The sequence below is a fragment of the Sipha flava genome, unplaced genomic scaffold (assembly GCF_003268045.1).
Source record: "Sipha flava isolate LNK unplaced genomic scaffold, YSA_version1 172_pilon_pilon, whole genome shotgun sequence".
NCBI lineage: Eukaryota > Metazoa > Arthropoda > Insecta > Hemiptera > Aphididae > Sipha > Sipha flava.
The window spans coordinates 28902-42237 of NW_020271951.1; the positions used below are offsets into that span (position 1 = coordinate 28902).

A 13336-nucleotide genomic window follows, 5' to 3' on the forward strand; every position below is an offset into this window, starting at 1 on the left:
TTAATATCAATGTCTATCTAAGGAACCCAATAAAAATAATGCTGAAAATAATTATACTAAAGAAAATATACTTCATACTTATACAGTTATATCACTTGAACTTTTTATACTAAACATCTCTTACGGATTATTTGTGGCGCTTGAGACTATAATATAATCATTTAACTTAATATCTAAAATATAATTACATCATTATTTAATTATACATGTACATTTCTTTTATAACATTCATTTTTAATATCAGCCTTATTTAAAATACTAACTTCACAAACAAAAAATAATAATAATAACAAATAACGTTGTTACAGGCTACTTATCACAATTCAGTATTCAATTTTCTAAATATTTAACATATATTACTTAGATTAACTGTCCAATTGATACCAACATTTACGTCAGGCCCAAGATTGAAGGTGAAACAACCATATTTTTATCATCTGGTTGAGTAACAATACTCCAAAATTTTCTCATTGACTCGTCTTCATTAGTTAATAAACAAAATGTAAACTTATGACTAATATTTTTATCGTTCAATAAATTATATTCTTCTACTACTAACTCTCCCAAATTAGTAGGTGTGATGTTCTGTTTAACAGCAATTGTACCAGTTATATGAACATCATCGATCCAAAAATATGGGGTTACTTGTGCTTCTGTATATAATTTGTAAATGACATCTGGTGAATAAATTATTGCCCATCCATAACAATATGTGGGATACCATCGATTTGGATATTCTGAATATGAAACCCTCCATCTTGATCGGAATGAACGTTTCACTACACTTGACAGAGAGAGTTGGCACATGAGTAAATTACGTGCTCCTAAAGGTGATAATCTATGATTGAGTATTTCCAATAAATATGGTGCATTAACAAATGTATCATCATCAGTTTTGAGCAAATACCTGGCACAACGACAATAGTATAAAGTCCATTTTAGTACCATCACATGTTTATAAGTTAAATTACGGTAACAATCCATAAAGTCACCTTGTACAATATCATTGTACATTTGATTTTCTAAAATAACTTGGTTTTGAGTAACATTTGAATCTGGGAGACCCATGAAAAAATAAGTTGGTATCATTTTTGCCCATGTATCTCTTATAGCCTGACGTTTTACATGATGACTTGGTGCAGTATGAACTAAAGCCACTATCAAATGTGAGGTACTGTTGCATACCTCTTTGTTTATTTTGAAATTGAATGATGGCAAATCTATCAGGGAATGAAGATCGGCATTGGATAAAGTATGTACCTCGAATGGTTTTGAAGTAACATTTTCTGTTGTGAGAATACGATAATATTCGACATGGCCTGTATGTGATTCGTTGACACTGACAATTTTGCTCCATACTGACCAAAGTGAAAATGTGATTAATGTGAGGCCGCCAAGCGATATAATTAAAGAATATAATCGTCCAATCATGGCATTTCTCCTAATTGTTAACTGTTCTGAAACATAAATATATATCATTAATATAGTGATTAAAATCTTTACAAAAATTTAAAAAATTCAAATCTTATTAATAAAACTTTTTAATACAGATAAATAAATACAATTTCAAAACAATAACTAAAATGAAATAAAATCAACTAAAACATAGTAATAAATGAATATAAAATTATAAAATAAATAGTTTGAAATTATGTGACTGAAAATGTAATAAATAAAAATAAGATATTAATAGATAAACTCATACTTTTTTTAAATAAATAAATAATTTTTGTCATAATCATTAATAATAAAGTATTGTAAAATTGTTACGTTATATGCTTTCTTCCATTTATTTTAAGAAAACTAAATTTTATTAAAACGTTGTCAGTTTACGCACAAGCCATCACGAAAATGAAAAATAATGTTACCAACTTGTTACTGATATTTAAGTTAATTATTTAATTAAATAATTAAAATTTTTGTCATGTATCAATTTTCTTCGTCAACTCATAAATTACTGTTATCTTACGACAATACAAGTTAGTTTGCCATACATCACGGTCCAACAAAACCAGTATTATATAGTCATTAACAATTTAAAATTTTGTCTACAGAGTAAATCAAAACAAACTTCCTCTTTATTTACTAAAACGATTTAAAATGACAGTTTCATTCAACAGGATATACATTTTTCACATCTCTATCACCAAATATACTTAATCACTAAAAATAAAAATACAACATAGAAACTAAACTGAGGTATCAGAAGATTTAAATAACCAACTGATGGCATAGATTTAGAATCATAATACAATGAACCTACTACCATTATTTTAAGAACCACACCAACTCCTATCTTCATTCATCTAGTTAATGATTTCAATTCATTTTGTAATAACTCAACAAAAGTGACATAAGTTCTCGTGCAAAAGTTCATAAAATAACTCAAAACTCTACCTAATCAGCAAAACCTTATCAAACTGTTATAAAATGCCTTCAATATTTGTTTAACTTTAATACAACTTGTAAATATGGAATAACTCCACAAACCCAGGCACAATAAATCATCCAAATTGCCCATATTATTTTTTCAGTATCATAGTCTAATGTTCAAAAATAAGATTAAATAAAATAAATCTAATATAAGTCTCAACATATTCCTACAACTAATTTGGATTTAGGAACAATCATCTCTCCACCAAGTCCAGAGAATAGTTGATATAAGCAAATATCTCAAAAAATATAACAGAAAAATGCAGAAAATACAAGTTTTAGATAATACAATTTCAAAATATGTTCAGCAACAAGTGTTTCTGTATTTCCATAATTATAAAACAAAACTGGTATGACGCATAATTCAGACCATTAGTATATATATATATATATATCCACTCTTACATAGAATACATAATTAACAAAAATAATATACTTACATTCCTCAGTTTAGATTCTTCAACAATTTCAAGTAATCACAATTGAAGATAATGTATGAGTTGATCATTTATAAAACCTAAAAATAAATAAATTAAAATTACAGAAGTAATTAATAAGATTATGTAATTTGCAATATGCAGTCTCCATATATATACATAACTATATGCAAACTATCTATGTACTATTTAAAGATGAGTGTGAAAATAATATACCTATATATAAACACTATTTCATTATAACTGATTTTTGATTTTTTAATTAATTAAATGATAATTTCAATCATACAATAATGATAGATTGTTAATTATTGCTCTCCATTTACATTCAATTCTAAATAAATGTAGATTATAAATATTGATGATACATAACCAATCCTAGCAGAAAATTAAATTAAATACCATAAGAACACAAGGCTTTGTAAACAAATGGGAGTTTCAGTAAAATGTAAGAAATTAAATAAAATAGCTAAGTAAAATATCATTAAAAAGTGTCAATGCACTGCAGACTACCATTAACCTACAAATTACTAACAAGTTAATCCGCATATGAGTAATCGAAAATTGACTCTATATGCATGGATTTTATACTGTTCAAAAGTTGAACTTCAAATAGGTGATGTTAAAATAAATAAAGATAAAATTATTATCAGGTATATCAAAAAACTAATTAAAAAAATAATTTCAAACAATTTTTTTTATCATGGTTTTTAACTTAAAATAACATTATTCCAGCAAAAATATGTTCTCTTTTCAGACTAGGAAACAAGTAGCAAAACAATAATCCACACAATGCCATTTCATACCGATTACATAACTATTTTTTGTCTACTTTGTGATGGTATATGAACATGATTTATGTCATGGTTAGTGTCATTGAATAATTATCCGTATGACTACTGTTCCATATCTAGTTTTAAATTACTTTCACCAACTGCCTACTTTAAGCCTAACTAATTTAATTCATCACAACTAATACTCTTAATTTAGCTTCACTTTTATTTTTATTTTTTATTAATATAATGTTCTACTTCATTGACACTACCTATTTATATTTTATACCTATATAACACATAAAAATAATAAAATATGTCAATACTTTAAATTATTTAAAATTCTATATCATATAATTAAATTATAAGTTATTACCAATTATTATTTAAATTACTACCATTATGAAAATTATATATTTCTTTTTAATATCAATATTTCATTACTTATGTATATCAGTTATAATTAATGTTGAATACATTGATAAACATTGAACTTCGATAGTTATAAAAATAAATCCATATGTATTAAATAAAAATGTTTCAAAATAAATAAGTACATAAAAAATTAAAATAACTAAAAAAAAAAAACATTAAAATGTATGTACACGCTACATCAATTACAATAATAGTTTTGATATGGAACTCACATCAATACAAAACCCTAACAAAATTATAGAATAAAAATATTAAAATAGTTTATTGGGTTGAAATATAAAATATTTATCATTATTCTTATAATTAATCTTATAATTTAACAATTTAATACTTCGAAAAAAAAATAATTCTACTTATTAATAAATAAAACATTTTGATATACCATTCCGCAATCTCCATTCTACACATACCTTTTATGTACAACCTAAAAAAAAAATCTATAGTCATTATTCCCCTCCAAGTATAATTATCAAACAGAAATCCATAAATAATTTTGACTTATTTTTTTTTATTTACTGAGCAATTTGAAAAAAAATCTAAGTATTATACAATAAATTTGTATTTCTTATATTAATATTTTATATTTATGTATAAATTAAAATGTATTATATGTTTAATTTATAAAATTCAATTTAGGTACATTTCTTTATATTACCATTTCCATATTTTTTAATTATTTATAAGACATTTAATTAATATTACTAACTGTAGTCTGTGCTCAACAAGGGCATAATAATTTATAATAAATTCTTTGTCTACAATAAATTATTATTATTATTATTAAATGTACTCAATCATTATCCTTATTAAGATGAAGTTTATTCTAAAGAAATTTTCTTCATAGTTATGCATAATATAAGATTAAAATCAAATAAGTAAAATTTAACATGTAAATGTTTTAAGAAAACAAATTTGATTAAATTTTAGAACATAAGTTTGTAAAAATAAATCTTAATTTTATTAAAATACTTAAATTTAATAAGTTAATTATTATTTAGCTACTTATATATTAACATAAAAATACAAAATAATTTCTTCTATAAAATATATTGACATTGAAAATAATAATAGCAATAAATAATAATAAAAATAGCAACTATAAAAAAATTGTCACTAAACCAACTAATTATGTTTGATCATTTTATAATTAAAGAAGTTATAAATATATTAATGACCTAGTACAGTTACATAAGTAATGACCAAGGATAAAATTTTGATGCACTTAGCATTGTTTTCCAAAGCTTACTGTGTGATGCTTGTCTTGTCATAAATTTGTTTTATGTACTTTTTGAATGAGAATAGGAAAGTTTATTTTGCATTTTTTTGTTTTTAGGTAATTTTCTTTATTTTTTAGAGCATTTTAAAATTTTTGGAGATTTTTTTGAATTTTTGGAAACAAAATTTGGATTTGAAATTTTATTTTAAGATTATTAAGTTTTTTAAAGCATTAAAATCTCTGCCCTAGTTATGACTAATTGATATAATATATTGGCAGAGAGAACCACCTATTTGAATATGAATTAAATTAAGAATATTCAAGAAATCAATGTGAATACACTCTATGACCTACACAAATTTATTTTTATAATATTTTATTATAAATTATACTTCATTTCATATCAATTAAAATTTCGCAACTATAAGCCTTTCTGATCAAACTTTTATGCTACTTTAAATTTCTTTATAATAATTCAAAATTTTTAATTACTGTACAAAAAAATGTATTGATTGTAAATACTCAATTCATAAATAATATTAAAAAAAATAAAAATATCAAATTTATCTATTTTATATAAATGGGAGAAAACTTAGAATTTTGCCATTTTTCTAATAATTAAAAATACTATTATGGTATTAAATATTAACTAATTTTAAATAAACTAAAAAAAATATTAGACATCATGAGGATTATGAAAATAATTTTTGACATTTTCTAAAAAATAAACTCCATAAAATATCAAATTTTTTGAAAATAATAAAATTAATTATATTAATTAATTACATTATATTGATCATCTTCATTATCTCAAGAAATAGATCTTCTTTCTGAGACACCATGTATATTACATATAAACAATAATTTCTGTGCAATCATTATTATATTTAATGTAGAGTATGTCAGTACACAAATATTACATTTTATAAAAGTTATAAAACAAATGTACTCTATCAAAAATATCATCACGTGATTATGATATCATCACAATTCATAAATTGGATAATACAAAAAATTTGAACTTAAAATCTAGAATGAAGTAGAACTTCATAACTTTAATTTGAAAATAAGGCATTTTCAATTGACTACAAAATACAATTCTAAGATTCTAATAACCTATTATATAGAAATTAATCATTATATTTTTCTATACTTAACATATTACTATACCTGTCAACACATAGATTGAAAAATAAGGCAATAGTCAATTTACAATTTATACACCGACATTATAAAATCGATTGAAATATTACTATTAATACTTAACTATAATAATTTATGCTAAAGAATAGGGTAGTAATAACGTCTATATGATACCAACTACAAAATCCTTTGCAATATTGATGACTTAGTTTTCTATGCAGTTGATATACCCATAATTATTTTGCTTGAAGGACAAAAGCTAAGGATATTATAATTTATAATATTATTTTATATAAGATATATAAATATGCACACACACACATACACAAATAGCATAAGAACATACTTTATGGTACATATTTGACCCCAATAAAATAAACAAAATATTGGTATATTAAAATAATCTATTTAATGTAAATAAGCAGTTTAAAATAATTTATATTGTATTATTTTATATGAAAGGCATTAGTGTATTACCAATTTTAAAGAAAAGTATATGATTACAGAAAAATAAATATGATCAGAAAACCTAAACATTCTTAATATTATTCAAAATATAAAACTATGAATTTTTTTTTGAAAATTTCCTTTAAAAAATGTATACATTTTAAAATAATTTAAAAACATAAATACATTAGAAAACAAAAAATCAACATAAAAACTTAGATGAACCATGATTACATGTATATAATTATTAATTAAATAAAAAAATGTAACTATTAATTTATTTGCATTTATGAGTTGCTAGTTAACTTTTAAAAAATTTAAGAATTCTAAACGGTACTCAAAATTGAAGCAAATTATAACATCTCATTATTGATTGGATAAATTAAATAAATAGTTTTAGTTATTTGATGGTTTGGTGTACAAATTTGTCCAATAATACATTCACGATGAAAAGATCCATCAAACTACTCAATTAGATGGCAGTCAAAAATTCATTACCCAGAATCCAATACAGTTGAAATGTTCAAGTCAAAGGTTAATATAACGACAATAATGAATCAGAAACTTTATATTAATTTGTCAGTGAAAAAAACAAAGACCCATGTCTGTAGAGCTGTTTTTAAAGTATGTGAGGCCCCAGGGTCTAATATACATAAAGGACCTTTAAATACATAAAGCAGATACACATATTTTCTTAATACATCAATTAGTGTAAGCTATTAAAAAATTTTTTTTTTTTAAAAAAAGAAAGAAAAAATGTAAAATTATAATATTTTGTAAAAATAATGTAATTTTTGTATATTTGGGGCCTTCAAATTCCGAGAACCCTCGACGACAGAATGTCTTTCTTCTTAAACTACTGAAATTCGAGTGACGGAAAAATTAAAAAATCGAGAATCTGGTAGTAAAGAACTTTGAATTCTGTTTTTTCCCCGATCCATTGAAACTGAGAGGGGGAAAATACGTAATACAGGATTCTTTTAAAATACATGCGACATACCAGTTTGCCTGTTTAGTCAATGGTCGTTGTGAAAACGATACTTGTTTGAGACTGGATCGCGCGCAACTTTCGATCATCAGATCAATATTGACAGATGAAAGTCGTACAAGTCATTCATTACAGATAAAAAACGTCAGAGATTTTTCTCTCTCTACGTGGGCTGGCGATACGTGACCGCCAGGTCTTGGAACTCATAGTTGATTTTTCAACAGCTGTACTCGATAAGGAAAAAAAACTGTTAACGAGTTTCGTGCAAGTTGTATTACAGAATTCCGGTAGAAACCGAAAAATAACCCTCTCCCCCTCAGGACGAGGGAGACTGGATCGGCTTAAGGTGAGGGTGGGTAGGTGTATGCATTTGGGGGAGGAGGATTAAGCCGGGTAACATCGAAAATCAACAATAACAAACGATAACACGGGATATACATTCCGGTGTAAATCTCTGCGAACGCGATTTATCGATATCGCACGACGATATCGAGATACTCGTACATCCGATAACGAACGAGGGTACTACTGTTCAGTACTCACCGACATCACGGGCCCCAATTGTCGGCGGGCGGCGTTATGGTGCCGTTCGTTGCGCGGCCGTTATTTTCTTTTTTCCACTTTATCTCTTTCTCTATCACTGCTTGGCATTCGTTCCCTCCGGCCGACGCGTGTGGCGTACTGGTGGTGCGAACACCACTCGTCGGTCGCTTAACGGGAACGGAATATGACCGACGACGCCAACCACTCGCAGATCGCACCGGCCCGCGGACGTCACTGAACCGCTCACACGCTACTACACGTCAACACTACTACAGCATTTGTCGGTCGCCGCAGTCGTCATCGTCGCATGTGATAACACGACCGGTGGTGGCGGCGGCGGCGGCGGCAGTCGCGGTCGACGGCGTTCGACGACCAGTGGCGGCGGCGGATCTGGCACGCGGCACGAACACAACCGATTTCAGATTTGGTTGCGATAACGACGCCGTTCGGTCCGGACGATAACCGTTCGTAGCGGACATTATTTCATCGGACGGCGCTGGCGGTTGCCGTTTCGGACCGTTCTCGATCGACCGCATACGTTTCGTCGGTTCATGGTCGACGTGCAGAAATTGTTCGTCTATTTGCACGGTGAACGAAATCGCAATCGTGAAACAACGTACAAAACAATAACAACTGCAACGGGAGTACCGTAGACGGCGGCTGTTGGGCGGTTCTACGGTACCGCGGAGGGGTCGAGGGGCTTGAAGCGGTCTAGGTGGTGGCGTCGGCGCGGTGAAGGTGTTAGGCGGACGGCGTATCTGCCGACAATACGGCCGAAAGGTGCGGGTGACGACGTCCGACGCGGTGTAGTGGTGCGCGCGTTTTTTCGCGGCCGCCGCGTCGGGATGCGTTTTTCGAATCACCCGCGCGCGTCACTACCGCCAACCGACCACGGCCCGTCCAGTGTGACCAATTCACGATGCATCTCTCGCACGACCGTCAGACACCGTTCAACTTCCGTCGTACAGTGACTTTTAACGGACAAGACGTTTTTAATTTTACGCCTCGCCAATCGCTTACGCGCGCCCGTCACTGATGCAACGGACGCGTTGTCGTCGCCGTGGATCAGTCTCGCCCTTCCCTCACCCGCCCCAAAGATGGCGTGGTTTCGACGGGTGGTTTTCGCGATACGGTACGCACTGGACGTGCGAGCGGAAAACAACGACTTCGGTTTCACGGCGAACAAAAAATACGTGCATCGACAATTCGAAGATTTTCGATTCCCTCTGCACCGCTTAAATTCATACGCGAGTTAATTGACGATGAGGAGGGATATTTGTAGCGGGATTTCCGCAGTGACAATACATCCCGAGAAAAATTCCCATCCTTTTTTTTACCACCTACTCAAATCGATTTATTACACGTTGGATATTTTTGAACGAGCTCTTGTACTATAAATTGTTAAAAACTTATTTAATCAATGCATCAGCGCCGCAGCTAAGGAGTCTTATTGTCTTATAACCCTCTTCCCGAAGTGCGAGTATTTTCTAAGAATCCTTCATACAAGTTTCATAATTTAATTTCCAATAAACGATACCCGTGCACGTACACGTCCTTATTATTCACGTACCACGTACAGCGATATTTAATTATTAAGACTTCACTCAAGATAACTACATTGTAGCTTATACTATTTTCAGCGTTGCTTACTGTTTTATTTAAAGGTTCTACATGATGGATTCCGAATGATTATTCTTTTCTCGACCAACTGAGAAATGTAATTTTATGAAAGATTTTTCAATCTCACCCGGCTTCCATAAATATGAGTAAATTCTGGTCGCGCATAAGTTGTAAATTTGTAATATATTTGATGAAAACGGAAACCGAACTAAAATCGTGAGTGCCCTGTAATGTCTGGAGTTGGTAATGTGGTATATACGTATTAACAGTATTCAATACAATTCCATTATAATTAATAATAGTTTATAATAATTGAATGATATTTGGAACTATCGAGTCGCATACGGTGTACATATTTTGGATTCCTGAGTACCCTTATTTAGTTGTAATGAATTCGAATTAACGAGTCAAGTTCACCGTGCAAGTTTGAAGAGATTATTATCTATCGAAATAATCAACATGTGTTTTTTATTACAACGCGAAGCTTCAAATCGGAGTTTTACGAACTGCCACTCCATAGTATATATAGGTTGACTAAGACAATATGTACTAAATTATGATATACATACTAAATGTACAATTTAATTATAAACCCATAAATTTTCATAAATATCTGCAATATCTGAGAGATTCTTTTTTTTTAATACATAGGACATTGGCGTCGCTTTGTACTGAAGTATAAAACAACAATCTTATAACGATTACTCCCCGCTGACCCTGAGACATGAGTGACACTACGTGAGGTCTATGAGATTGTGGCCAGTTACCATATGTCCAAAACTGCATCCTTGCATGTTTACTATCGTTAAAGCTACGCATTGTTATACATTTACGTACCTACTACAAACCGAAAGTATGTCCGTTACTCCAAAATTTGTTTTGTTTGTTTCAATATTTATATTTATAAAGGATGACGTTGGATCTCTAAATTCCAATACAGGTCTATATGAGATAAATTTACCAAATTTTCATTTTTTTTTTTTTAACAGTTCCACAAGACTGCAACAATGGAGTATGTATCAAATTTGAAATACCTATACTTTTGATGGATTCTATAGAATAAAGTAGTGCATATTTTATCTAATATACTGGGCGACATATATCTCGTCTACAATATGATATATTTAATTACTGGGCGACAACGTTGTTTTGGTAAAAATTAAGATGTTTAAAATTATTTTAAAAAGTTATTTATTAATGATTCATTATGCTTGATTATGTAACTAGTTTATTATTTCCTTTGATAATTTGAAGTTGAAATATAAATTTTATTACCAGAAAATCTACAACGGAAAATCCATGCGATAAAAACCATACGATATTGTATTCTATACAGTATTTAGAAAATACGTCATTCGAAAATAAAAGTTCACGTGTTCACATTTATATTTTGTATACAAGTATAGGACACGCGAACGTCACTCACTTTTACAGGTTGAGCGTTAGACATGAACAATGTTTATATTTTTAATGAAATTGAACGATTGGGCCGCCAGTTGCCCACCCCTGATATATACATTACAAATTTGGATCGTACTATTAGAGTTTCTAAGGTTTGAATATTAAGCTTTGACATTTTTTTATTCTATATTTCTATATCGCAAAAAATAAGCATTATTTAATTTAATTACATATATAATCGAAAAGTGCAATTTAATTATTTAATTTTAATTGCATTTATCAATAAATTTAGTTCTAAGCTCGATGATAAATAATGACAAATAGTACATTCTTACTTTATTAGTTTATTGTTAAAATATCATTTCTTAAAATTATGTCTATGACACATTTGTTGACCATAGTTTCAGATTTAGTAATAGTTCAAATACCCTCAATTTTTGTTTATCAAATCGTTGACTTAATGTCTACTGGTAAGCTATGTAAATAAAATACAATATTTAAAGTCATACATTAAAGTATAAAAATAATATGGTAAATATGTATTTTTAATTGTTCAACTTACTATGTAATTAAACAATATGTAGCAAATAAATTTTGTTTTTAGTCGATTAAGAACCATTTATTATTTAATAGCTTATGTTTTTGCATTAGTTTGGTAGACATGAAAATACGGTCTTTCGAAAACAAAATTAATGAGAAAAAAATATGTTTTAATATGATCACTATCTTAAAGAAAAGAAAACATCGGGAAAATCAATCTAATCTAAACGTTTTGATGCATGTGAAATCAAACATGTTTATCCTTATATCACTAGAGCTTTAGTGCATTTTTTGGAGAGTTAGCAATCGAATTCGTATTAACTACGTGGTCGCGGGTCAAACAATTATTCGATAAATTACAGTTCTAATATTCTCGAGCGTATTTGTAGTAGTCAATAGGTACTAATCAAATACGTAGGTATGTATAATACTTATGAACAGAGACGTATTCAGAAATTTGGCATCCCGGTGCAAACGTTTTTCTGCCCCTCCCCTCAATAAAAATTATTTAACTTTTTCTGTCTACTGAGCGCGTCAGAGCCAACCTTCCAGTAACCACCCGTAGGCCGTTACGTTATCGTTATATTTTCAAGTGCTTTCTAACTTATTTGTTACATTTTAGTTGTTAATGTATTCATTTTTTGTATTCTGGTGGAACCAGTTTCCATTGATTATTTAATCAAAAATTTCCATTAAAAAATTTTTAGTTGTTAGAAGAAGAAAGTACAGTTTAAACTTTAAACATTATGTTATCTTTATAAATTAATCACAAATATAAAATAGGTTTATTTATTATTTATTATTATTACAAAACAATATTTACAATTTACATATTTTTTTTACGAGTTTGAAAAAAACTTTTTGTGATGTCTGATTCAATATTAAATATAGCTATACTGTTTAGTCGTTCATCGGTCATTCTCAACCGCGAGTAACTTATTTACGTTTTAAAGGAGAGGTTTTTCATCGACCGTTTTTGTCCCCCTTCCTCTGAATATTTCCAATCTTAGAATATTATCTTAGATAAAAAAAAAAATTAACCAATTTATATTATTGTTCAACAACATAAAATAGGCATGTAAAAATCTGATGCCACGGACCGTAGAATTATACCAAAGTCAGTTTCAATTAATTGTCGGAAATAGTATTATAATTATTACATATTATGTAGCTATAAAATTAAAATATATAATCCTATGTTTTCTTTGCTATTTTTAATTATTTATATATTTATACATTATTTATAATTAATTATTTATACAACCTGTTTTGTCATTTACGCAATACGATAAATACTAAAAAAAAACAAAATATTCTTATATTATATATTATACACTGAAATGCGTGTATAAGTTTACAT

At 28.9% G+C, this 13336-nt stretch overlaps 1 protein-coding gene across 4 annotated transcripts in view; it reads right to left on the minus strand.

Moving 5' to 3' along the window:
• Nucleotides 1–220: 220 nt before the first annotated feature.
• LOC112680055 (beta-1,3-galactosyltransferase 5-like) overlaps nucleotides 221–13336 on the minus strand; it is a 38657-nt gene continuing 25541 nt past the window's right edge. The window contains exons 1-3 of one of the 4 annotated variants that reach the window (XM_025550048.1): nucleotides 8416–9240; nucleotides 2874–2950; nucleotides 221–1457 (exon numbers count right to left, since the gene is read on the minus strand). In XM_025550048.1, the coding sequence (XP_025405833.1) occupies nucleotides 391–1431 (1041 nt within the window). In that variant the 5' untranslated portion in view covers nucleotides 1432–1457; nucleotides 2874–2950; nucleotides 8416–9240 and the 3' untranslated portion in view covers nucleotides 221–390. Of the gene's footprint in view, nucleotides 1458–1705; nucleotides 1793–2873; nucleotides 2951–8415; nucleotides 9242–13336 lie in introns of those variants that run through there. The other 3 variants (XM_025550049.1, XM_025550050.1, XM_025550047.1) reach the window with 3 other exon arrangements.